The 27,281-nt window shown below is 57.5% G+C and overlaps 1 protein-coding gene across 1 annotated transcript in view; it reads right to left on the bottom strand.

Annotated features, from left to right (window-relative positions):
* The window catches only part of LOC120390549 (B-cell receptor CD22-like), a 68,061-nt gene that overhangs the window by 38,079 nt on the left and 2,701 nt on the right, over positions 1 to 27,281 (bottom strand). Inside the window, exon 3 of the mRNA XM_039513279.1 lies at positions 24,422 to 24,661. Within this exon, the coding sequence (XP_039369213.1) occupies positions 24,422 to 24,661 (240 nt within the window). The remainder of the gene's footprint in view (positions 1 to 24,421; positions 24,662 to 27,281) is intronic.

Here is a 27,281-nt window from a genome sequence, read left to right on the forward strand (position 1 = left end):
GGGGGTGTGCTAGGGTGACCAGAGGTCCCAATTTTATAGGGACAGTCCTGATTTTTGGGTCTTTTTCTTATATAGGATCCTATTACCCCCGACCCCCTGTCCCTATTTTTCACACTTGCTGTCTGGTCACCCTAGGGTGTGCACACGGGTGGGTCCCAGCTGCTCCCTGCCCCCCTCATTGAAGCAGGTGTGCAGGGTTACTGCCCTGGGAACTGTAGGGAACCAGTGGCCATGGGGCTGGCTGGAGGTAAGGTCTGGCTGCAGGCAGGGCAAGGGGTGCGGGGCTGGCTGGAGACTGGGGTGTGTGGGGTGGGGTGGCTGGCTTCAGGCAGGGCCACGGGGGGGTGCAGCATGGATTGGCAGGGATGGAGACAGAGGAGCGCAGGACTGGCTGGCTTCAGGCAGGGGGGTGCGGCAGGGGTTAGCTGGAGACAGGGCAGGGGGTGCGGGGCTGGCTGGAGACAGGAGCTGGTGCAGGCAGGGCAGGGGGTGCGGGGCTGGTGTGGGCAGGGGGTGCAGGTACAGGGGGTACAACCCACCCTGTACGGTGAGTGCCCTCTCCTCCTCCTCCCTCCCCCACTGGGGTAGCAGCAGCAGCCCGGGGCTTGGGGGCTATTTAAAGGGCCCAGGGCTCCCCTGCTTCCACCGCCCCGGCCCTGTAAATAGCCAAGGGAGCCCTGGGGAAGTGATGGGGTTTCGGTAGCTAGTTAAAGGACCGGGATGGCAGAGGCAGCGGGAGCCCCGGCCCTTTAAATAGCCCCCTGCTACCCCAGGGCTCGGGGGCTATTTAAAGGGCCGGGGCGGTAGAAGCAAGGGGAGCCCCAGACTTTTTAAATAGCCCCCATAGCCCCTCAGCCCTACCCCAGGGCTCCAGCAGGGGGGCTCTGGTGGCAATTTGAAGACCCTGGGGCTCCAGCCGCTGCTGGGAGACCCAGGCCCTTTAAATTGCCCCATGGGGAAGCTGGGCCACCCAGGTGCAGCGCACCGGCTCTTGCCCGTACGCCGTACCGGGGCTTGGGTGCGGGGCCCGATTCATGGGAATTAGTTGAATTGGCCTAAAGCCAGCCCTGGGGGTGGGGTGGGGAGGCAGCAGCTGCCCATGCGGGAACTCTGAGGTGGAGGCAGCGGCAGCCCTGTTTGTTCCCTTGCGAGACCCAAGTGGGACGGGGCGGAGGGGAGGGGCTGGGGCCTGCTGCCTCCACTCCGGGGCAGCCCGCGGGATTGCACCAGCTGGGCACCTTCACCTACGGGGGAAGGTGGAGACGAGGCGAGCTGGTGTGGGGAGGCCCCCCCCTCCCCCACGCATCCTGATATTTCAGTTTTGTCATCTGGTCACCCTAGTTCATTTGGATGCAGATTCCTAGCAGAGATGCTGAGCTTTGTAGTTGCGAGGATTCTTTCAGAAACAGTTCATGGTTTAGAGTCCAACGTCCAAATCTCACATTCAGGCCGTACCTGCAGAACTGGGACCTCAATCTTGTGACGCAAACTTCCCCTGATGAACTCTAAGCAGCTCTGAGATGACGGAATCAGGACCCAAGGGTCTTTTATACAATCTCACGTCCTCTTGGACAAGGTGTCCAGCCCTGGTATGGGGCCGTATCCCCAGGGCTTCCTCCCTGGAGACACCATCTTCCTGGAGCCTCCCCAGGCTCAGTCCTTACTCAGTGTCACAGTGTGAGAGGGAGCCCAGGCTGGTTAGCCAGAGGGCTCAGCAGTGCCCCAGTTCCAGGTTGCACCCCAGGGAACCCGTCACAGTGGCTGGGAGTCAGGACTCCTGGGTTCTATCCCCAGCTGGGGGAGGGGAGTGGGGTCTAGTGGGTTGGAGCAGTGGGGCTGGGAGTCAGGACTCCTGGGTTCTAGTCTTGGTTCTGCCCCTTTGCCCCTGTGGGATGGGGACCCTCCTCTCGCTCCGAGGGCTGAACGGCTCCTCAGACGCTTTGAGATCCCAGCTGGCCGGTGCTAGAACAGGACCAAGCCTCATCCCTTCACCAGGGTCTCTCAGAGCCCGGGGGTCGTGGGCCTTCGAACTCTGACCCAACAGGCCTGTTTGGTCTGTGGCTGGGGAGTCTCTGGGGCTGGACGGGGTTAAAAGGAACTGGCACCACCACACACACACCCCATTGTAACCAGCGCTGGGGCTGAGCTTTCTCAAATTCCAGAGAAAGGGGAAGTTTCTCTACCGCAGCCAGACAATAAAGTGAAGCGCGTGGAGCCAGAACCCCCGAGTCCTGACTCTCAGCCCCCTGCGCTAACCACTAGACCCTGCACCCCTCTCCCAGCTGGGGATAAAAACCAGACATCCTGAGTCTCACTCACTGTAACCACTAGACCTTATTGCTACCAGAGCAGCAAGTACATTGCCTTTAAAGGCCAGGAACACACTATCACGGTTCCCTTCCCTCCCCTGAGCCACCAGCCACTCACAGCGCCTGGGGCTCCTGCCACAGATGTAGATAAATATGATTCCTCGATACCTGCCCCCAACCTCCCTGCTCTCCCATTAGTGAAAGACGTGGGATCAGACCAGAGTCCCAGCCATTAACCCAGGCCCAGGTAAGAGCCGCATCTCCTTGTTTTGGGGCAAAAAGCCAGATTTGGGGAGAATGATTCTTCGCGTCTCTACATCACTGAAAGGAGATTAAACGGTGAGAGTTTCTTATGGGAGGGGCCTCAGCTGAGATCAAGGCCCCATTGTGTGAGTCGCTGCCCAGACACAGCCAGAGACAGTCCCTGCTCCAAAGAAATTACAATTAAAATAGATACTAGGTGGGAGAGGAAACTGAGGCAGATGGAGGAGCAGTAACTGACCCTCTATTGTATGGTGGGTCCATGACAGATCTAGGAGTAGAATCCAGGGCTCTGTGTCCCACTGCTCTGCTCTAGCCACTGGGCCACACTGTCACACTGTGATTGGGGGTAGCATTGAAAATACACTGGGGGCTTCCCAAACCCAAGAAAACCAAGAAAGAAGAAGTGGGACCGCTTAAAACTTTAAACGGAGTGGAGATTAGGGATAATCTTGGTATGGCACAATATCTGAACGAATATTTTGCCTCAGTCTTTAATGAGGCTAATGAAGGGCTAAGGAATAGTGATAGAGGGACCGATGGGAATGAAGATATGGGGGTAGACATTACGGTATCTGAGGTAGAAGCCAAACTTGAACAACTTAACGGAAGTAAATCGGGGGGCCCGGATAATCTTCATCCTAGAATATTAAGGGAATTGGGGAGTGATATTGCTAGCCCGTTAGCGATAATTTTTAATAAGTCTCTAAATTCGGGGGTTGTACCGTTTGACTGGAGATTAGCTAATGTAGTTCCTATATTCAAGAAGGGAAAAAAAAGTGACCCGGGTAACTACAGGCCTGTTAGTTTAACATCTGTAGTATGCAAAGTCATGGAAAAAATCTTAAAAGAGAGAGTGGTTCCGGAGCATGAGGCCGATGGCAACTGGGATAGATTACAGCATGGATTTACGAAAGGTAGATCGTGCCAAACCAACCTGATCTCCTTCTTTGAGAAAGTAACAGATTTTTTAGACAAGGGAAATGCGGTGGATCTAATATATCTGGATTTCAGTAAGGCGTTTGATACGGTACCGCATGAAGAATTACTGGTTAAATTGGAAAAGATGGGGATCAAAATGAAAATCCAGAGGTGGATAAGGAGCTGGTTAAAGGGGAGACTTCAGAGGGTAGTATTGAAGGGGGAACTGTCAGGTTGGAGGGGGGTTACCAGTGGAGTTCCTCAAGGTTCAGTTTTGGGTCCGATTTTATTCAATCTATTTATTGCTGACCTGGGAACCAAGAGTAGGAGTGGGCTGATAAAGTTTGCGGATGACACCAAGTTGGGAGGTATTGCCAATTCGGAAAAGGATTGGGATATTCTCCAGGGAGATTTGGATGACCTTGTAAACTGGAGTATTAGTAACAGGATGAAATTCAATAGTGAGAAGTGTAAGGTTATGCATTTAGGGATGACTAACAAGAATTTTAGTTATAAGCTGGGGACGCACCAGTTGGAAGTAACGGAGGAGGAGAAGGACCTAGGAGTCCTGGTTGATCGTAGGATGACTATGAGTAGGCAATGTGATGTGGCGTTAAAAAGCTAATGCGGTCTTGGGATGCATTAGGCGAGGTATTTCTAGTAGGGATAAGGAGGTGCTAGTCCCGTTATATAAGGCGTTGGTGAGACCTCATTTGGAGTATTGTGTGCAGTTTTGGTCTCCCATGTTTAAGAAGGATGAATTCAAACTGGAACGGGTACAAAGAAGGGCCACTAGAATGATCCGAGGAATGGAAAGCCTGTCGTATGAAAGGAGACTTGAGGAGCTCGGTTTGTTTTCCTTAACCAAAAGAAGGATAAGAGGAGATATGATTGCACTCTTTAAATATATCAGAGGGATAAATACCAGGGAAGGAGAGGAATTATTTCAGCTCAGTGCTAATGTGGACATGAGGACAAACGGATATAAATTGTCAGTCAGGAAATTCAGGCTTGAAATTAGACGAAGGTTTCTAACCATCAGGGGAGTGCAATACTGGAACAGCCTACCGAGGGAAACAGTGGGGGCGAAGGACCTCCATGACTTTAAGATTAAGCTAGATAAGTTTATGGAGGAGATGGTATGATAGGATAACGGGCTTAGTCAATAGGTCAATTAAGTGCCACACTGAAGTAAATAGTACAATGGGTCAATGATATGATATAACATTTTTCCAGAGGGTATGGCTGGAGAGTCTTGCCCGCATGCTCGGGGTTCAGCTGACCGCCATATTTGGGGTCGGGAAGGAATTTTCCTCCAGGGAAGATTGGCAGTGGCCCTGGAGGTTTTTCGCCTTCCTCCGAAGCATGGGGCAGGGGTCGCTTGCTAAAGGAGTGGGTGGATCGGCTTATGTGGCCTGCATCTAGCAGGAGGTCAGACTAGATGATCATAATGGTCCCTTCTGATCTTGAATTCTATGATTCTATGATTCTATGAACCCGGCGTGAGAGCCAGTCTCCGCCCGATGAGCTTGAGGTGTAAGATATGGGGACTGAACACGGCAGGGCAACACTTCCCTGCGTTGTTAAACTTCCGGGCCCTACCCCAGAGCAGGCTGCATTTCACTGCTGGTTGAAAAGACAACAACTGGGCAGGCTGTGAAGGTGTGTGAGATCATATAGGGGAGACCATGCTAGATTGATCAACTGTTCAGAGACGTTTCAGAGTAGCAGCCGTGTTAGTCTGTATCTGCAAAAAGAACAAGGAGTCCTTGTGGCACCTTAGAGACTAACAAATTTATTTGGGCATAAGCTTTCGTGGGCTAAAACCCACTTCATTGGATGCATGCAGTTGAAAATACAGTAGGAGGATATATATACACAGAGAACATGAAACAATGGGTGTTGCCATTCCAACTCTAACGAGAGTGATAAATTAAGGTGGGCTATTATCAGCAGGAGACAAAAAGCTTTTGTATTGATAATCAGGATGGGCCATTTCCAACAGTTGACAAGAAGGTGTGAGTAACAGTAGGGGAAAAATTAGCACAGGGAAATAGTTTTTACTTTGTGTAATGACCCCATCCACTCCCAGTCTTTATTCAAGCCTAATTTAATGGTGTCCAGAGAGGGAGCCTGGTGTTTGGGGTAGAACTGGGGGCTGGGAGCCAGGGCTCCTGGGTTCTAGTCCCAGCTCTGCAAAGGGGAATTTATTTTCAGACCCACCCAGGCCCTCAAACCCTCGCTGGCCAGTTGCCCTATTACCCAGAGAGACGTTCTCAGAGCGGTCGGGTAACATCAGACACTGGCTCTGCCCAGGCTGTGCTCACAGATACACACACAGATGGGACCCAATAAACAATCCAGCTATCGGAGAGGAAGCAGCCGAGGAAGCGCTGGGGGTGCAGAGCTGCAGGATGGGCCGGGGGGCTCTGTAGGGGGCTCTCCCCTCGCAGTCAGGGCTGATCTCTGCTTCTGGGGCTTTGCTGTTCCCAGCTGAGACACTGAACCCCGACCCTGCCCCTTGGGCCTGTGATACCCTTCCCCCACATAGCTCTATCCCAAGGGATAAGGATTTCCCCCTGGGGTCCCTGCCACACCCCAAAGTGGTTTGTTCTGTTTCAGCTCCCTAACTCTCCCTGCACATCAGCTCCACGTAGGAACCCAAAACTGCCCTCTGCGTTGCTGTGAGCTGCCATGGACCCCTCCCCAGAGGTGGCTGCATTTCACCCCTGAGGCCATGAGCCCTGCACACATGGCTCGCATAGCACACACAGATAGAAATGCAACCAGTCCTTGGTCTGTTGGACCAGTCTCTAAGCCTTACTCCCTTCTGGATACGAAATTCTTATACGAAGGGCTCTAGGTGTAAAATACCTGGTCACGCAGCCGACCCCGCGGCCGGACGCCATCGCCCGGCGCAGACGAGCTGTCACCCAGAAATGCTGCAGGTGACTCATTCCCGGCCCCTGTCCCCCCCAGGCCGGCTGAGCGCTCTGTGCTGGACGGAGATGGCCTGGGTGCTGGTCGCTGCCTTCTGCCTTCTGAGCGGTGAGTAATTCACACAGACGCGCCGCGCTGCCGCCCAGGGGGCCGGTGGGGAGCGTTTCCCAGCCCTGGGAGTGCGTCTACACTGCCAGGAGGGGGCTCAGAACCGGGTTCCAGCGCAGGGAAGTCCCAGCCACTCGCGCCAGCGGCTCCAGTTCAAGCCCAGGGGGCGTCTGGCCTTGAACCTGACCCCGAGCGGCCGGGTCCTCGCTGCTGGTTTCACCCGGTGGAGAACACGCCTGGTTCTCAGGGCAGAGTCAGCCTGGTCTAGCCCCGGCCACCCTGGGCTGAGCAGCGAGGGCCTCAGCCGCTCTCGGCCCCCGGGCTGCCGTTTGCCCTGTGCCACGTCCTGCCTCCGGGCTTCTCACTGCCCCGGCGAGTCGGGGCGTCTCCTGGGCCAGCCTGGAGAGCTCTGCTCCCTGCCCTGCCCGTCCGCCCAGCTCCGGCCTGGCTGGGCCCTCTCCACGTCCGCACACGGCTCCTTGTGCATGGGAAGCCCCTGACCTACAATTGCCAACCCTCCAGGATTGTGCTGGAGTGTCCAGGAATTAAAGATTAATCTGTAATTAAAAATTGTCATGTGATGAAACCTCCAGGAATTTGTACAACCAAACTTGGCAACCGGGCTGCCGTTTGCCCTGTGCCACGTCCTGCCTCCGGGCTTCTCGCTGCCCCGGCGAGTCGGGGCGTCTCCTGGGCCGGCCTGGAGAGCTCTGCTCCCTGCCCTGCCCGTCCGCCCAGCTCCGGCCTGGCTGGGCCCTGCCTGCATCCGCACCCGGCTCCTTGTTCATGGGAAGCACCTGACCTGCAGTTGCCAACCCTCCAGGATTGTCCTGGAATGTCCAGGAATTAAAGATTCATCTTTAATTAAAGATTGTTGTGTGATGAAATCTCCAGGAATTTGTCCAACCAAAGTTGGTAACCATAGCCTGACCCCTTGCCAGCGGGGCTCCTCCTGCAATGAGGAGGGATATGTGGGGCTGAATTGAGGGGGGATGGGGAGGTGAACTGAGGGGGGCTGGACTGAAGGGGGAGGCCATGGGAGGGGAAATGAGTGGCGATTTAAGGGGGCTGAACTGAGCGGTGGTGAACTAATGGGATGCAGAGGACAGACTAGATGGAAGGGGGGCTGGGCAGATGTGAGGGAGGGGGTCGGCCTGGACAGATGGGAGAACTTGGGGGGACAGGACTGATTCGGGGACTGGGGTGATTAATTACTCGGCAGGGGATCAGCTGATGTTGCAGGGGAGCATCTCCAAACTCCCCTTCCCCAATTCCCAGGGGAGCACTGCCTGGACTCACTGTCACCAACCCCCAGACAAACCCACAACACAGCATCCCTGATTGTGTTTTAAAGCCCCTGGTTTGGGGGCTGAGCTGATGGTGGCCTCTCCCGGCGGGATCTGTGCGGCAGCCCAGCCTGTGGGGCGGGTTCCCCAACTCGCTGGGGCCGGGCGCCGGGTCTGACCCCCGATTCCTGTCCCCAGCAGGTGCCTACGCTCAGAGGTGGGATGTGACACTCGCACCAGGGCCCCTTGCTGGAGGGGCCGGCTCCTGCGTGACCATCCCCTGCTCCTTCACCTACCCCGCAGGGTGGACGGTCAGTGTCGTCAGCTGGATACGGGACAAGGATCAAACCGTGTATCACTCAGACGAGGCTCGTGTCCACGCTGACTTCAAGGGGCGCGTCCGCTACCTGGGGGACCTGCAGCACAACTGCTCCCTGCGGGTGGCGGGGCTGCGCCCCAGCGATCAGGGCACCTACCGCTTCCGGTTCCACGCAGCGAGCGATGGCAGGAGTGACAGATGGACGAGTGAGCCAGGACGGCAGCTCAGTGTCTCCGGTAACTTCATCCAGCAACCCCGGCAGGGCCAGCTTTAGGAAGTGCAGGTCCCGATTTTAGTAGTTTTGACGTGGCCCTGGCAGGGATGAGTCACCCGGCAGCGCTCCGGGTCTTTGGCGGCACTTCGGTGACGGGTCCTTCACTCACTCCGGGTGTTCAGCGCCACGGAAGGACCCGCCGCCGAAGTGCCGCTGAAGACCCAGAGCACCACCAGGTGAGAAAAAATGAAAAAGGTGCCTAAGTTAGGCTCTCTTCCTTAGGGCGCGGGGTCTTAGACGCAGGCAAGGGGCCCTCTTAGGTGCGGGGCCCGATTCGGGGGAATCGGCCTAAAGCCGGCCCTGAACCCCGAGTCTCTTTCTCTCTCTCAAACACACACTCGCTGCCGTACTTGGCGGGAAAACACTGTCTCATAAATGTACCAAGAGTCGCATATTGGGGAAATTGCTAAATAGTTTGTTTGAGCTTCTCTTTGCTCTCCATGTTTCTCTCCCTCGCGCCAAATCTGGGGAAATGCACCGGCCCAGGTCAGGTCAGAGACACATTCTGTGTGTTTGTACCTGGTTCATGCAAGATTTGTTTTATTCTTTTAGTGGTAAAAATTGTGTCTGAATTCTGTTGGTATCGATCATATCTTCACCCACCGGTTTCTGTCTATTGGACGTTGGTTTTTAGCAGCATGGGGGAGTCTGTCTCTCTTGCAGGATTTGCGGGAATGAAGGTTTTTGTGGCTGGGAGGGGGTTGAAAAAGCAAAAGACAAAGCCGGGGACTTGAATAACAGGAACGGGACAGAATTCAAAACAGTCCCACTTAGGGCTCTGGTCTGAGACCCGATGTGTGGTGCCCCCCACTGGCGGCTGCGCCCCTCCGGGCAGACCCAGCGCTCCCCGTGTCTCAGGCCAACTTTTGCTGCTCTCCCTCATTACCACGAGCAATGTTGCCTCTAATTTTTGACAGGCCGCATGCGGAAAAAACTTCTGTGCAAATTGTTGTGCTTCTGTGCAAATTTTTCTGCGCACAGTGTTTCGCCGTGTGCGTGGGGTTTAGGATCTGTGTGCGCACACACACACGCACAGCTTAGAGGGAACAGTGGCCACGAGACTTCATTGCCCCGGCCAGCCGAGCTGCCAGGCTGGGCCGCGCCCGCCCCAGGGGGCTGCTCCCCGCTCTGCAGCCAGGCCATGGCCCCTGGGAGCGCTGCCAGCCCCAGGGCCCAGCAGGGTTCAATGGCTCCTCACCCCTCCTCTCCTCGCAGCCCATCCGTGCCAGCCCTCCCTGGAGCACCGAATAGAACCGGGACCCTCCCTCACCTGCTCCATGGGGGCCGTCTGCCCCCATCGCCCCTCCTGGTACGACCGAGATGGCGCGCGGCGGAGCCCAGAGCAAACCCCAGGTGGGGCTGGGGCGACCGAGCTGCGAATATCCCCGTCCCAGCTGGACCCCGGCGCGGCGCTGAGATGCCAGGTGGATGGATACTGGGATGCGTGTGACTCTGACCAATCCCAGCCCCTGGGGACAGGTGAGCTCTGCTGCTAGACATGGCATGGGTAGAGCAGGGGGGCTGGGAGCCAGGATGCCTGGGTTCTATCCCTGACACCGGGAGGGGGGACTAGTAGTTAGAGCGGGGGAGAGGGGATTCAGGATTCCTGGCTTCTATCCCCAGTTCTGGGAGGGGTTGGTCTAGTGGGTTAAAATGAGGGAGGCTCCTGGGTTCTTTCCCCAGCTCTGGGAGGGGAGTGGGTCTGTGGGTGAGAGCACGGGGGTCTGGGAATCAGGACTCCTGGGTTCTGTTCCCTTAAAAACTGTCATCTGGCTCTAGCAACTATTCTTACCCCGTAGGACTGGACAGGGAGGGACCTGCCCCTTCGCTCAGTCCCGGGGCATCACTGACAATCTCTCACCGAACTTTCACCCTCAGTCGCCCCCAACGTGCCCAGGGTCGAGGTTCCGTGGCCGGCAGGGAAGGCAGCACTGAGGGAAGGCGACAATTTTACCCTGCGCTGCCAGGCTGCTGCCCTGTGGCCCGTCGCCGGGTACGTCTGGTCCCGCGAGGACGTGTGGCTGCCAGAAGCCGGGCAGGATTTACGTGTTGACAAGGCAGCCGTCTCTGACGGCGGGAGCTACACGTGCGGGGTCTGGGTCTCCGGCCCCGGCTGGGGGTATCTGAGCCTCTCTGCGAGGGAATCGGTTGAAGTTCAGCGTAAGCAGCGAGGGCTGGGGAGAGCCTCCTCCTTCGCAGCCACCGATCCTCCCCACATGGGCTCCTGGAGCAGCCCCGCGTGCCCCTGCCGCAATTCCCCTGCTACACCTCACCCCCCCTGATTCGCCCCACCCACGTCATCAGCCGCAGCCTCATATTCCACCCCCACCCCGTAATCACCACGTTTCGTCAACCCCAGTGCTGCTGGCTCTGGGCCGGGCCCCCTGCTCCTCTGCATCACTCCTGTGGCTGGGCCCAGCAGCAACACATTTAATTTATGTCCCCCCTGTACCTGCCCTGAGCCCAAAGCCTCCTCCCAGCCAGGCCCTGCCCATCGAATCACCTGACCTGGGGCCTCATCCCCCAGTGGGCCAGGCCCTGCCCCTCCAGCTACCTTGTGCCCCCAGACCCTTGTGGGGCAGCCTCTGCCCCTCCCCTGCCCCAGACTCCCAGTCCCGTATGGGCCGGGTCCTTTCATCTCGTCACCTGCCCCAGGCCCCCAGCTCTCTCTGGGCCAGGCCTTGTCCCGCCCCCCAACCAGCCTTGAGCCCCCCAGATCCTTCTGGGGGACCCCTGCCTGTTCTGGGCCCTGAGAGCCACATGGGCCAGGCCCTGACCCTCAGCCCCTGCCCTGGATCCTTCCCCGCTCTGGGCCAGGTTCCCCCCCCCCACTCTGTCTCTCTCTCTGTTCATGCCCCGTGTCTCCGTCTCGCCCCCCAGATGCCCCCACAGGTGTCCGTGTTACAGCAGCGCCGGGCACCAGCCCGCGGGAAGGGGAATCGGTGACACTAACGTGCAGTTACAACAGCAGCCGCCCTGCCCCCATCTCCTACGCCTGGTACCGGGGTGGCCGGCAGCTGGGGGGATCCCAGCAGGAAATGGTGTTGAAGAGCATCACGGCGGAGCAGGCTGGGGAGTATCACTGCCAGGCCGCCAATGGGATCGGCCAGTCCCTGTCCCCCCCCATCAACATCACTGTGGGGTGTAAGTGCCGGGGATGTGTGAAAAGAGACCTCTGGGGTGGGGGCGGGCTGGGGTTGTGCCTTTGTGCCGTAGGCCCAGGGCGGGAGGGTCGTCGTGGCGATCGCAGTGGATCACGAGCTCACCAGGAGCTCCCAGCGCCGCGGTGGCCAGCAGGGCTAGCGCAATCCCGGGGTGCATGAACAGGGCAATCTGGAATCGAGCAGAGGGGGGATTTCCCCCCTGGATCTGGCCCTGGTGTGACCGCGGCCGGGGTCCTGTGCCCAGTTCTGGGGCCCGCACTCCCAGGAGGTGCTGATCAGCAGGGGAGGGGTCAGAGACGAGCCAGGAGACGGAGTCAGGGGCTGGAAAACCTGCCCTGGGGTGAGAGACTCCAGGACTCCGTGTGTTTAGCTGAACCAGGGGAAGGGGAAGGGGGGACGTGAGCCCCGTCTGGCAGATCCTACGCGGAGAAGAGAACGTTGATCATGGGCCCGGCGGCCGAGCAGACAGAGACCCAGGGGCTGGAAGCTGAAACTAGACAAATTCAGCCTGGCAATAAGGTGCAAATGTTGAACAGGGAGGAGAATTTGCCATTGAAACAACGATCTCGCGACGTGGTGGATTCTCACCCCCCGGGGGATGTTTAAATCACGCTGGGATGTTTTGCTAAAGGATCTGCTCTCGTTCCAACGGGAATGAATTCAGGGGGGTCCTGGGGCCTGTGTCACCCAGCTGGTCCTTCTGGCCTTAGATTCTAGGGATCATCCTTCCCTGTGCCCATCACTGCCTTCGCCAGAGGTCTCATGGAGGCTGGTTGTGAATCCTCCAGCCCTTTAATCAAACGGAGGATCTGGACTACGTCTCCCATGATGCAACATAGCCAGGGATTCCAATGAAGCGCCCTCCCTGCCACACACCAAGAGGGGAGCAGGTGATGCATCGTAGGAGATGTAGTTCAGCCAGACAGCACGGCCGACACAGGAGACTGAGAATGCGAGGCACAGGAACTAGAAGTCCCATGATGCACCACACCGAAGGACTCCAGCGTCACCTGGAATAATGGGATTTTGTGAATCTTAGTTTTCATTATAAAAAACCAGAGTTTCTCATAGAGCTGGCCAGAAAATGATTTTTTTTCCCCAGTGGGAGAGTGCTACTTTTTATAGAAATGTCAAAAACTGAAATATTTCAGTTGAAAATGGCCTGATGGCAGTTGTAGTTTGGGTGCCTCATTCTCCCATTCTCTTCTGTGGACCAGGATTACTAGCTCGACTGTATCTCCCATGATGCACCTTGGTTTAACATTCCTACGATGCACCCCCTTCCCTCACCAAGAAGGGAGTTGATGGTGCATCATGGGAGATGTAGTTCTAGAGCCTTGTAGGGTCCACAATAGGCCAAGACTACATCTCCCATGGTTCACCCTGGTTACATATCTCCCATCACCAAGAGGGGAGATAGTGATGCATCATGGGAGATGTAATCCAGCTGGGCACAGCTTATCGAGGAACCTAGGGGTGCTGGGAGGGGAGGGCTTCAGGTCTGAGCATCAGGTCTCCAAAGCCATTGGTTCAAATCCTGCCAGATTCACTTTGCTCCTGCGGCAGATCAGCGGAACCATCTGAGGTTGATGCAGCGTGGGAAAGATGCAATCCCATGCTACAGCTCCCAAGATTCAGCCTTTGCCCTAGTGATTTGCTCTCAATTCCCTTTCTAACAGCTGTTGTGTTAGGTCCTACATCCTTCCTCCACCCTAGAGTTGTCCGCACCTTACCGTTGCAGGAGGTGAACCACCCCAGAAGTCGCTGCATCTCAGCACTGGGTGAACCATCCCCATGTGGTGCTGCTGTGTGGCTGTTACTCAGCTGCCCTGCCCCACCCATCCCAGAGGTGGCTGCATCTCAGCCCTGGCTGAGCCTTCCCTGTATGGCTATTACCCTGCTTCCTTTTCCCAGAGACAGCTGCATCTCAGTGCTGAGCAAGCCATCCCTGTGCGGCGTTGCTTTGCGGCTTTTACCCCGTGTCCTGCCCCAGATATGGCTGCATCTAAGCACCAAGTTACCCATCCCTCTGCAGTGGCACTATGCAGCTGTTTCACAGCTGCCCCACCCCAGAGGTGGCTGCATCTTAGCACCACGTGTCATGCTCCATCCCCAGGCAGCCTCACTGTGTGGTTGTTACCCAGCTGCCACCTATCAGCAAATGGGTTTCAAAAATCTGCTGCAGGGTAGATCCAATAACCCTCCTTTCTCCTTTCCAGTCACTTGCCCTGTTTGGGCAACCCCGTACATCATAGGACCTACAGTTGCGCTTGTCCTATTGCTGCTGGTGGGGCTGGTCGGCTTCATGGTTTGGAGGTATTTGCACTTTGGCAAACCGGTAATATCCACGTCTCTGATCTCTGGCAATCCCCATCCCCTCCCACCTGGCCTTTGCCCGAGAACCCCGCGCAATCCAGGACTGAGAATTGCTGAGCCAATCCAGATGCATCAAAACCCAGTTGGGGGAGGCGATTGAATGGTGGTGGTTGGGTCCCACACAGATACCTGACACCCTCAGGGGCCTGGGAAGGGCTGGGTGGCCTCCTGGTTATCCGGTTGGGCTGGTCGTCAGGAGAGCAGGGGTCGAGCCCAGGCAGGAGGTTCTGTTTTGTGGGAGCCTTTGTCCTGTTCCTTCCCCCTGAACCGAAGCAGATGATGTTTTGCCTCTGAGCTGTTGGTCTCCTTTCTTTGTAGTAAGATGCGGCGCAAGCGCCAGGGAATGAGCAGCAATGCGGTAAGTGCGTCTATGGGGCTGGGAGCCAGGACACCTGGGTTCTATCCCCAGCTCTGCTGCTGAGTCACTGCCTGACTTTAGATGAGCTCTGTCCCTCAGTTTCCCCCCCCCCCCATAGAACAGGATAATAAAATCCCACCCCCCCACCTGAGCAGGACCGAAGGTCTTTCCGATCCCCTGGGTAGTTTATCGGGGAGGGGGGGCTCTGTGCATTCCCCTTTATTACACATCACCGAGCAGTCCCAGAGCAGTGGCTCACGGCCTCATTTCTGCCTGTCTTGCACCACCAGACCCCCAGGTAACTACAGGGGGTGGGTTTGGGCAGGGGCGGCTCTAGAAATCCGGCTGCCCCAAGCAGCGCGGAGCGCTGCGCCGCCCTTCCCCGGTCCCGTGGCGGGTCCCCTCTTCCCGCGGCTCCGGTTGAGCTCCTGCCGGCATGCCCGGGACCAGCGGACCTGCCGCAGTCATGCCTGCGGGAGCTCAACCGGAGCCGCGGGAAGACGGGACCCGCCGCAGTCATGCCTGCGGCAGGTCCGCTCGTTCCGGGCTCCGGTGGACCTACCGCAGGCATGCCGGCAGGAGCTCAACCGGAGCCAAATGCCGCCCCCCCGGGAAACGGCCGCCCCAAGCGCCTGCTTGGCGCGCTGGGGTCTAGAGCCGCCCCTGGGTTTGGGGTGGAGCCCGCACATTAGGAGAATGTCCCCAAGGTTGAGCTTGATCCGTGTGTGTGTGTGCGTGTCTGTCCCTGGCGCCCCCTGCTGGATGGCACCAGCCCTGCTCCGTGTGTGTATGTGTCCCTGCTGGAGGGGGGAGCCCTGTTCAGGGCAGGGGATGGATTGCGGCCAATACCCCTACAGAAGGGGTCCCCAAACTTTTTCTGTGGCACCCTCCCTTACCCGTAATGGAATCTGTCCATGTCCCCCACCCCCCCGGCTGGGAGCGGGGTCAGAGCCATGTTTGGAAGGTGGGGTCGAAGTCGGGACTGGGACCGGGGCCAGAGCTGCCGCTGGGGAGGAGTGGGGCTGGGTGGCTCTCCCTCCCCACTGCTCCTGGGGGCTACCCCCAGCCCTGCTGTGCCACTCCAAAAGTTCCTCCAGGCCCTCCCAGGGTGCTGTGCCCCACAGTTTGGGGAACACTGGCCTAGAAGGGAAAGGCCCTGTGCCCCCTTCCCTGTCCCCACTTAGCCACCCAGTCCCCTGCTCTAGGGCTGGATTGGAGCCAGTGCCCCCTAGAGGGGAAAGGCCCCATTCCCCAAATCCATGACTCATGTCTGGTGTGGGGAGCTTTAGCCCAGGGGTCCCCCGCAGCCACTGACCCACAGGGGTTCTGCGCTGTCGACCGACGCAGCCTGTCCAATCCCCAGCCACGGCGCTGCAGCCGACCCAGTGCTAGCAACCCCCCCAAATGCCCTCACGCCATCCCCAGCCCCCCTAACATTCTCTCTTTCTGTGGCAGCGCGACCACCGAGCTGTGCCCGGGCTCTCTGGCCGGCACCGGGCAATCCAACATCTACAGCCAGCCGATGAACATGGGAAAAGTACCACAGGTGAGCGACTCATTCCTCTGTGTGTACAAGGCCCAGGACTCCTGGGTTCTATTCCTGGCTCGAGGAGGGGAGTGGGGTCTAGTGGTTAAAGGGGGGAGGGGGCTGGGAGTCAGGACTCCTGGATTCTGTCCCTGGCTCCCTGATGGGAGTGGGGTCCAGTGGTTAGAGCAGGGGCTGGGCTGGGCTGTGAGTCTTCACTCTGTTTCTAAAAGGAAGCCCAGGACTTTCCCTCTTACCCATCATGTTCACACTGATCTTAGTCATCCACTTCTCCTGCTTCTCCCTGGGGTTCAAGGCGATTGGTCTCAGCCCATACGAGCCGTTCTCGCTGGCCCGCAGGTCAGACAGCTGCAGGCTGGAATCTCTCTCCAGGTCCCCCAGGAACCTCACGCGCCCTGCGAAGGCCGGGCTGATGGCAGCGTTGTGTTTATACAGGACGGTGCCACTGAAATCTTTCTTCTCTGGGTCATACCCAGGGTTCAGATACCAGGCCAGGGAGTTGATGGTCAGGTTATTTGGCCTTCTGGGGTTCAGGACACAGGATTGATAGCGGCATGGGATGGACAGACAGGCCCCCATCCAAGCGATCAGGGACTCGGGCACCTCGACAGGTTGGTCACATTGACAGAGGAAGCCTGGAAGCAGCAGAGTGACAGAGATGGCAGCGAGGGGCAGGCTGGCCGGGCACTTCCGGTGCCGAACTGGGACTCAGGAGATCGGGGTTTGATTCCCAGCACTAAACTCCCTGTTCATTTCGTGGTGTGGCTCTGGGCCTCAGTTTCCCCATTTGTACAATGAGGAGAACCCAGGAGTGCTGGCTCCTAGCCCTCCCCCGCTGTCACCACTAGACACCACTCCCTTCCCAGAGCTGGGGATAGAACCCAGGAGTCCTGAGTCCCTCTCCCAACCAACCCCCAGTCACCCCCAATCACTGTATCACATCAGTCTGATGCAAGTGGAGTAAATCTCACAGAGGAAAACCTCCCTCTGACCTTGTGACCTCCTGGCCGGGTCCCCCCTCCCTTCTCCCCGGCCCCCAGGGCTCTGTGGGGCTGAAGCAGCCAGACCTCGAGGGCGAGGGGAAGGGGCCTTACCCGAGAGGAACAGCAGCCAGACGAGGCGCCTCATGGTGACCCCAGAGCAGCCGTGGCGCCGGGGAGCAGAGGAAAGAGCGAAGGGCTGGTCGGGTCCTGCAATGACCCAGAGCAACATCAACCACCCAGAGTGGAGAGAGACCAGCTAGAGGGCAGACTGCAGGGAACCTGCTACCTGCCCTAACCACTAGACCCTACTCCCCTCCCAGGGCTGGGAGAGAACCCAGGCGTCCTGGCTGCCAGCCCCCTGCTCTAACTCACTAGGTGCCGGGTGGGTTTGTCGCACATGGCACTGTGCAAATGGCGTCACATTTACACAGGGGGAACCATCCCTCTACTGACTATCAATCCATGGGAGACCCAGCAGCCCCTCGCACTGACTGGGAGGCTGCGAGTCCGTGTGTAGCTCTCGCTGGTGCATGGATCCATCTAGGAATTGGATACGCGGTGACAGTCATTGTTACGGAGTCCCCAGGCGATGCTCTGGAACTGCTCCCCACAAAGCCAGTCAGGACTTTGGGGAGCCTCCTCTCCCTCAGACCAGACTGTCTCCAGGGCAAGAAGCTCCCATGGCTTCACCTCCTGGGTCTCTCCTTGGAGCATTCAGCATCCTCTGCCCCTCCGTGCGCTTCCCCCAGTGAGTCCGCCCAGGCGGGGTCCTGGGGAAGCCACAGGGTCCTGCCCCCCCACTTCGCAGTCAGACGTGACTCTCAGCCAGCCGGTAACACAGAGGTTTATTGGATGGCAGGAACATGAACAAAACAGAGCTTGTAGGTACAGAGAACAGGACCCCTCAGCCAGGTCCATTCTGGGGCCCAGTGAGCCAGACCCCCACGTCTGCCCTCACTCCTCATCCCCAGCCAGCCCCAAACTGAAACCCCCTCCAGCCCCTCCTCCTCTGCTCAATTCCTTTCCCAGGCCAGGAGCTCACCTGACCTCTTTGTTCTCCCCCACCTTTAGCATCCCCTTGCAGGGGGGAAGGGCCTGGGCCATTAGTTGCCAGGCGACAGAGGGTCGGCCAGTAACTGAGGCCCCCCCACAGTATTCAGGGAAACATTAAGAACAGCCCCACTTCGTCACAGTCATCACTTAGCTGGTGACTTTAATACAATTAATAGAACTGGGGGGAGGGATAGCTCAGTGGTTTGAGCATTGACCTGCTAAACCCAGGGCTGGTCTGCACTGGGGGGGGATCGATCTAAGATGCGCAACTTCAGCAATGAGAATAGTGTAGCTGAAGGCGACGTATCTTACATCGATTTAAAATTACTTACTTTGCGTCCTCGCGGCGCGGGATCCATGGCCGCGGCTCCCCCGTCGACTTTGCTTCCGCCTCTCGCCGAGCTGGAGTTCAGCAGTCGACGGGAGAGCGATCGGGGATTGATTTATCACGTCTACACTCCACGTGATAAATCGATCCCTGGTAGATCGATCGCTACCCGCAGATCCAGCGGGTAGTGTAGACGTATCCCTAGAGTCGTGAGTTCAATCCTTGAGGGGGCCATTTAGGGATCTGGGGTAAAATCGGTCTGTTGTTCCTGCTCTGAGCAGGGGGTTGGACTAGATACTCCCTGAGGTCCCTTCCAACCCTAATCCTCTATGATTCTAACTGAGAAGTGGGGTGCCCAGAATGGGGAAATTGAGGTTCTTATGAGACAACTTCAGCGGGAACCATCCCTCTACTGACGATCGATCCACGGGAGACCCAGCAGCCCCTCGCACTGTGTGGGAGGCTGCGGGTCCATGTGTAGCTAGCAGGGCCAGCTCTAACATTTTTGCCGCCCCAAGCAAAAAAAAGAGTGCCGCCCCCCCCCCGTAAACCACCCCCCCACGAGCGCCGCGCCACCGAACCCAAGCGCGTGTCACGGCACCCAAGTCCCTGCCCCCAGCGCCACGCGGCGAACCCCGCCACCCGAGCACCACCGCCCAAGCCCCCAACCCCGAGCACCACCGCCCAAGCCCCGCCCTCCCGAGCACCGCGCCACACCACCCAAGTCCCTGCCTCCTGAATGCCACGGTGCGCTACCCAAATCCCCGGCCCCCCGAGCGTCATGCCGCCAAACCCCCCCCCCCCCCCGAGCGTCATGCCATGCCGACCAAGCCCCCCCCCCGCGAGCACTGCACCGCGCCACCTAAGCCCCCGCCCCTCCAAGCACTGCGCTGTGCCGCCCCAGGCCCCCTCCCAGCACCGCCCGGCCGAACCAAAAAAAACCCAAACAAACCCCGAGCGCCGCCCCGCCCCAAGGTGCCTCCCCAAGCTCATGCTTGGTCAGCTGGTGTCTGGAACTGGCCCTGGTAGCTCTCGCTGGTGCATGGATCGCTCTAGGAGTTGGACACGCGGTGACAGTCATCACTCAGCTGGTGACTTTAATACAATTGAGCAGAGACGGGACCTTGTTCCTGCCACTGTCTGTGTTACTGGCCTGGGCCCCCCTGTGTCCCGGTGACGCTGGATCTAAACCAGGCCGAGGTGACTCTGCTGAGCGGAGACGGCAGCCACCAGCGCCGGCCCCTCGCTGCTGTAATGTCACATCACTGGCATTCACTTTAGATAAAATCAAAGGCTCCAGGGGGTGGAGGGCAGTGGTTTGGGGGGGGGCTGGTGGGAGACACTTGGGGGGATTCAGGAGTCTGGTGCTTTAGGGGCCCCAGATCTAATGACAGAAACTATTTTCCCTTTCCCACAAGGTGCTGAGTTTTCCCACAAGCCAGAGACGGAGTCACCCTATGAGGTGAGTGCAGGGTCTTTTACCCTCCCCCCGGGCCCCGCTGCCCCCTGCTGGTGGGGGTGTGTGTGCGGCTGCAGCCTCCCCATCCCCCGCAGTGCAAATCCCTGCCCCCTGCTGGGTGGAACCGGCACTGCCTGAGTGTGTGTGTGAGACCCCGTCCTGCTACCGGCTCAGGGGAGATTCCCCCAGCCACAGAGTGTCCGGTCCTGGCAGCACCCACCCCGCTGGCCCTGGGCCCATTGAGCAGGGATCTCACTGGGTCTCTGTTTGGGCTACAGGAACTCCAAGGACGGACCCAGGATATTTACGGCCAGTTGGACTCTCCCCGAGCTGGTTCCCACTGAGCTCCACCGAAATCCTGACCAGCCGGGGACCCCTCTGCACAGCCAGGACCTTAAACACAAAGAGAAGCCATCGCTCAACGGGGCCAGATCCCAGCAGGGGTTCACAAGCGCCGACTTTCCATTGTGCCGGGGGTGCTTGACCCCTGGCTCTGCCCCAGTCCCCAACCGCACTCCACCCCTTCCCTCAAGGCCACACCCCTACCCCACCCCTACCCCACCTCTTCCCACCCCCGAGCCCGCTGTGTCCTCATTCCTCTCCCCCTCCCCCCAGCCTCCTGCACCACGAAACAGCTGATTGCAGTGGGCAGGAGGCATGTCCTGCTAGAAATGCTCCTCATCCAGGTTTCCTGCACTGCTGCTCCTGAGCATGCCCAGGGGATCTGTGGCTGGTTCAGAACAGCTGCTGATGGGGGCGGGAAGGGCTGGGCCGGGAGGTGGAGACCAGGACAGGAGAGGGGCCAATGGACAGAACCAGGGACGGTGCTGTGTACTAAAATCAAATCAAGTAATACATATAAGGTGTGCATCATAGTGCATCATGAACTGTGGGGGTCGGGGCTCGCCTCGCAGCCACACACTGAGGTCAGGGTCGGGGCTCACAGTCCAGCCCAGGGGTCAGGGCTTGCAGCCCGGTGCAGGGGTCGGGGCTCACAGTCTGGCGCAGGGGTCGGGGTCAGGGCTTCCAGCCATGCACCGGGATCTGGGGCTTCCAGCCCAGCGCAGAGGTCGGGGCTCACAAATTGCAGCCACGTGCCAGGGTCAGGGCTCGCAACCCCCCACATAACCTGGTCGTGACCCTCCGAGGGCTCGTAACCCCCAATTTGAGAACCGATGCTTTATAATTACTGCAGGGTGTATTCTATTTATTTTCCATTTACATTGTACATTTGACATGATGCAATGTGCATATTATTTGGTTATAATTTTTCATAAAATAATAAGAATTAAAAAACCGAATTTGTCTTTTTCGGCGCCCCTCAGCTTTGCGCACCCCGAGGCAAGTGCCTCACTCGCCTCGCCCTTGTTACGGCGCTGGGGCACATGACTTATGAGGAGAGGCTGAGGGAACTGGGATTGTTTAGTCTGCAGAAGAGAAGAGTGAGGGGGGATTTGATAGCTGCTTTCAACTAACTGAAGGGGGGTTCCAAAGAGGATGGAGCTTGGCTGTTCTCAGTGGTGGCAGATGACAGAACAAGAAGCAATGGTCTCAAGTTGCAGTGGGGGAGGTCTAGGCTGGATATTAGGAAACACTATTTCACTAGGAGGGTGGTGAAGCACTGGAATGGGTTCCCTAGGGAGGTGGTGGAATCTCCTTCCTTAGAGGTTTTTAAGGTCAGGCTTGACAAAGCCCTGGCTGGGATGATTTAGTTGGGGATTGGTCCTGCTTTGAGCAGGGGGTTGGACTAGATACCTCCTGAGGGGGGGCACTAGAGGGCGCTGTGCTGCAGGGGGCGGGGTGGGAGCGCTGGGGGCGCTGTGCTGCGGGGGGCGGGGTGGGGGCACCCAGCCAGCGGGGGAAACAGCTGCTCTGGTGCTCTGTGCTGCTCAGCAGTGGGGTAGGAGCGTTCTCAGGGCTCTTCATCCCCATCCTCCAAGCAGGGAATCAAACGTGAGGAGCAGCCGGGGCCTTTGACACTGAGCTGTGCCGTGCCCGGCCTGCGGCGATGCACAGCCTGACAGCAGGGGGTGAATCGGAGACCCTCATACACAAGTGGGCTTAGAGTTCTGGGTGCTTCTGCTACTCTTACCACTAGACTCCGCTCCCCACCCAGAGCCACGGGTAGAACCCAGGAGTCCTGGCTCCCAGCCCTGCACCCTAACCGAATAGAGGGATCCGGTCTGAGATCCCGGGTGGGGTTGGGCCCCCCCGTGGGGTTGGGCCCCCCCTTTTTATAATGTGAGTCTTCCTAGAGCGACCTTCTTTGTGTGTACATGAAAGCGTCATCCCCCTTTTCCCTTATGGGTCTGTGTCCCCTAGAGACCGAAGGCCCCCTGTGACGGGGCAGCCCCACCCCGCACTAGCCCCAGCAGCATCAGACCAGTAGCTCTGGCGGCGGAAGTCCTGCCCCGCTCGTACTGGGCATGCTCCAAGTGCTCTGGGAGTATAAAAGGAGGGAACTCAGCTCAGTCTGGGCTGGCGGTTGCAGGGGAAGGACCCAAGTGGGAAGCGCCTGTGGAGCACCAGCCACCACTCCTGAAGCTGCTGGGACCTGAAGCTTCTCCTCGCCGGCACAAAGACCGACTGCAGGAGGAGCCAGAGGAGGCGACGGACCCGGAGACACACGGGGGACCTGGGGATTCGTGGGAGCCCCTAACTTTCAACCTGGTAGGAAGCGTCCTGGGGAGGGGAGTGACGGACTGGTACCTCACCCCCGGTGAGCCTCAGCAGGTTTCATTAGGACGCCCCCGCTGAGCCAGTGGAAGAGCCAGCGGCCCGGCAACAAAGGGGCAATTCTGTGGACTCTGGCCATTAGGCCGTGCTGCCCTGCAACGAGGGGCGTAAACCCTCACACATACCCCCGATCTCTCTAGGCCATGTCTAGTTCTTTGTTCTCATTAGCACCCCACAGCCTGTGGTGCAGACACACGTTGGAGCCAGAGGTGCCGCTGCAGCATTTTTGTGATTTAAAACTAATCTTCCGGCTGATTGTTGGTAACATTGCCCCTTGGTGCCTCTTTTCCCAGCATCTCGGGCATCAGCTTTTTCTTCACTCACTTACGTCTGTCAGCGTTTCTTAGCTCCGAGGCCCCAGATAGCGAAGCTAAAATCTTGCCTACAGGCCTTGCATTACAGTCTTCCTGCCTTCGCTCTAATACGTGGTTATTCCTTCTGCCTCCTGATTGGTCTTGGGCCTCTATAATCCAACCACTTACCAGCCATGACGTGTTAATGAATCATAACATCACAATCAGCTCAAATCATTGGCTACACCCCTGTGATCCCCCAAGTGTCTCCCACCAACCCCCACAAATCACCAACCCCCTGCACCAGCCCCATCCCTCCCACCCAGCCTGGCCCTTACCCTCCGCAGCCCCCTCGGCTCCTGCCTGCCACCAGCATCTCCTGAGCAGGTAACGAGCCCCCACGTTAACGAGGACAATGGGGAGCAGGTTGGCAGCCATGAGGCCGGGGCTCAGACACTGGCACCTGCCACAGCCTGAGGGCAGACAGGGGCTGGTGTCACCGGTGAGGGGCGCTGACAGCCGGCCCAGCACGGCCCAACCCAGGCAGCACAGAGCCCAGCGGGATCAGAACCCACAGCCCAAGGGTTTGCCAGCCTGCGCCTTGGGCATCCCCAGCCAGCTCCCAGGGGGTACCAGGGACCCTCGGGACCTACCCAGGATGGTGACACTGACAGAAGATGAGTGAGTCATCCCCACCTGGTTCTGAACCTCACAGCGATATTCCCCAGCGTGCTTTGCCGCAACGCTCTCAAACGCCAGCTCCAGCTGCAACTCCACTGGCCTTGTCCTACATGAGGTGACGTCGGTGGGGATAATGCTGCTGAAGCGGCGGGTTAAATTCACTGGGTCCCCTTTGTGCCGGTCAGCCCCGGGTGTAGCCGTGATGTTCGCGCCTTTAGAGGTGTCTGGAAATAGAGGAGAAAGGAGCCGGGAAAAGGATGAGAAAAATGGGGTTGTGTGTCCCGGGCTGGTGTCGCTTTAAATAGGTGGTGAGTCTCTGGGGTGCTCACCGTGTTCACGCTTTAGAAAGCAGCCGTGTGTGCGGGTAGCTCGGCCTGGCGGCTGCGTGCGGTTAACAGACACGCGTATTAGAGCCCTGCCGGCTGATCATCGTCACAGAAAAGGCAAATGACATTTGAATGAGTGGGAGGGGCTCTGGGGCAAATGGGCACTTCTCAGAGACAGAGTTGGGGGGGCCTGGCCCAGAGAGGGGAAGGGTTTTAGGGCAGGGGGTGAGGGGCAGGGCCTGGCCCACCTGGCTCCAGGGGGTGAGAACAGGCAGGGGGGCCGGGGGATTCGGAACGGGGGGTCCCCCAGAAGGGTCAGGGGGCTCAACGTAGGTGGGCGGTGGGGAGGCCTGGCCCAGACAGGAATTGGGCCCCAGGTCAGGTGGGGGGCCCAGGGCAGGAGGGGGGGGACACAAACTGAATTTGTCACTGCTGGGCCCAGCCACAGGAGTGATGCAGAGGAGCAGGGGGACCCAGCCCGGAGCTGGCAGCACTGAGGTTAGCCAAACATGGTGATTAGGAGGTGCGGGCGGAATATGAAGCTGAGGCCACCGAGATGGGTCTGATGAAGAAGAGGGGACGAGGTGGGTGGGGTGAAGCAGGGGGATGAGGTGGGGGCATGTGGGGCTGCTCCAGGAGGCCGTGTGAGGAATATCGGGGGCTGCAAGGGAGGAGGCTCTCGCCAGCCCTCGCTGCTTACGCTGAACTTCGACCGATTCCCTCGCAGAGAGGCTCAGATACCCCCAGCCGGGGCCGGAGACCCAGACCCCGCACGCGTAGCTCCCTCCGTCAGAGACGGCTGCCTTGTCAACACGTAAATCCTGCCCGGCTTCTGGCAGCCACACGTCCCCGCGGGACCAGACGTATCTGGCGACGGGCCACAGGGCAGCAGCCTGGCAGCGCAGGGTAAAACCGTCACCTTCCCTCAGCGCTGCTTTCCCTGCCGGCCACGGAACCTCGACCCTGGGCCGGTTTCGGTTAGACAAATTGAGAGGCGGTGGGTTGCTCCGTGCCGCCGCCCAAGCTTTCTTAAGGCTGTCATCGGCTTCCTGCTCAGTCTGGAACTGTTCCCTTGAGGCTGGAGACACTAGTTCCTCTGGAAGCGATGTAGGTGATGAGGTTGTTTCCGTTGACTGTGAACCGCTCTCCGCTGGTGCACTAGGTGATATTTCAGGCTCTGGCTGAGCCTCTTGGGTAGGGTTGTCTGCTGCTTCTGCCAGTTCAGGCCCGCTGGCGCCCTCTGGCGATGGGGTTGGAGACGGGTTTGCAAGCGCTGGCGTCAGTGCTGGCAATGGTTCTGTCGCTGGTTGCTCTTCCAGTTCCAGTCCTGGGACTGGATGTACTATGGCTGTTGTAGTTGTTGGCATGAGATCCGGTTCCACCACCTCTGTCTGGGTCTCTGGTAACACAGACGGAGCCCTGGTGGACGGCTCAGGAACAGGGATGGGAGTGGAAGCTTGTTTGGCCTGGCTGCGGGTGACCACTCCCCCCCCCTCTTGGCCAGCTTCACATGGTTGGCCAAGTCTTCCCCCAGTAGCATGGGGATGGAAGAATTGTCATAGACAGCAAAAGTCCACCTTCCTGACCAGCCCTTGTACTGGACAGGCAATTCAGCTGTCACTTCTGCTAAGGGTCCACTGAGCCGTGGCCTCAGCTCTATCATGTACTGGTCTTCAGGGATGCTGTACCCATGGCAGGTTCTTTCAAAATTTTCCAAGAAGGCCTCAGTGTCATCACCTGCCCTGTAGGTGGGAAATGTCTTGGGGTGGGGAACAGTGCCTGGAGAAGGATTGTTAGGGTTGGCTGGAACATTTGTGTTAGCCCTTGCTAATTCCAGGGCCTGCTGGTGGGCCTCCCTCTGAAGCTCCAACGCCCTCCTGTGGTCAGCCTCTCTGGCTTTTTCTTTTATTTCCATCTCCTGGAGTTTTAATTGCAATTCCTTTTCTTTTAATTTGCAGTTCTTTTTGTCTTGTTTCCAGTTTAGATGCTTCCTTGGCATTCATGTTTCCTGCTTTCTGGTGCTGGCCACACCCCTCTGCAGTCAAGGAATTACCTGTGTTGCTTGGTTCAGTTGCTTGGGTTACAAGTTCCTACCCCTTTCTACTCCCGATTGAATAAAAAGAAAACAAAACTTATCATTTGCAAATGGTGTTAGCTGTTGTTGCTGTCTCACAAGAAACCAGAAAAACTGGTTTTGTAACTTGTTTCTGGCAAACTGCTAATGATCTCTCAGTAGGGGTCCTTTCTAACAAGCCTTGTTAGAAAAACCTATTACCTCCAACTTAGCCCAACTGGAAAAAACTCCTTCTAACAATACCTTGTTAGAAACTAAATACCTCTACCCGCCCCTCCTTTCTCAGGCTGCTTCCCTGCTCTAGAGGGAGAGAATAGCGCTCAATGGCTCCTGGTTCTTAAAACATCCCAGCCGCTGCCTACCATGTCATAGGTTTATTCCCCACTTTGAACTTTAGCGTTCACAAGATGGGGACCTGCATGGACTCCTCTAAACTAAATCCTAGTTTAGATCTGGTACGCTGCCACCAACTAGAAATTCCAGTGTCTAGTACACTCCCTGTTCCCCCAAACTTTCCCTGGGGAACACAGATCCCAACTTCCTTGGATCTTAACACAAAGGGAAATAATCCATTCCCCCCACCTTCTTCCCCCTCCCCTTGTCCTTGGGAGAGATACCTTGATTCAAACTCCTTGAATCAAACAAAGAGGGATTCACTTTTCCCCCTCCCCTTCCCCTGAAAATCCAAACAAGGGAAGAAATCAATCAAGTTCTAAAAAGAAAAGATTTTATTAAAGAAAGAAAAAAGTACACTCTCTCTGTATTACCAGGATGAAAAAATACAGGGTCTAACTTAGAAACCTGGAGAGGCTTTTCCCCCCCTCCTCCTTCCTCAGAATAATCAAAGTAACAGCAAACAGAAATAAAGATATTTCTTCAGCAAACACACAATTGCAAATGTAGAAATCAATTATAAGACTAAACCGCCTTCTAATACTCACTATACTGAATAGAAGAAAATACTTCAGGAAACCTTGGAGAACTTGAAGAATATGTCTGGCCTCTCTTAGATCCAAAGAGAGAACGGCAATCCAAACAAAGGACACAGACAAAGCCTTCCCTCCACAGAGATTTGAAATTATCTTGTCCCTTGATTGGTCCTCTGGTCAGGTGTTCCTCAGGTTACTGAGCTTGTTAACCCTTTACAGGTAAAAGAGACCTTAACCCTTACTATCTGTTTATGACAGAAGCTCACAGAAATATTTAGCAATTTCCCCACTAGGCAACTCTTGGTACATTTATCAGATTTGGTGTTTTCCCGCCAATTCCCACAGCCTGTTTTTTTGCCCACCTGAACCCCCCCCCAACAAAGCACATTTTACCCGCTCCTGCTGTTGTGGCGGGGGGTCCTGCAGGGTCCCAGTTCCACTATCAGGCTCCCCCTGAGATCCCCTCACGCCTGCTGCATTACACTGGCTGCAGGGTCAGTCTCAGCGGCTCTTCAGCACAGGCCAAGGGTTAGACAGAGTGACGGGGACGCGGGTCT

Source organism: Mauremys reevesii, linkage group 24, assembly GCF_016161935.1.
Source record: "Mauremys reevesii isolate NIE-2019 linkage group 24, ASM1616193v1, whole genome shotgun sequence".
Classification (NCBI taxonomy): Eukaryota; Metazoa; Chordata; order Testudines; family Geoemydidae; genus Mauremys; species Mauremys reevesii.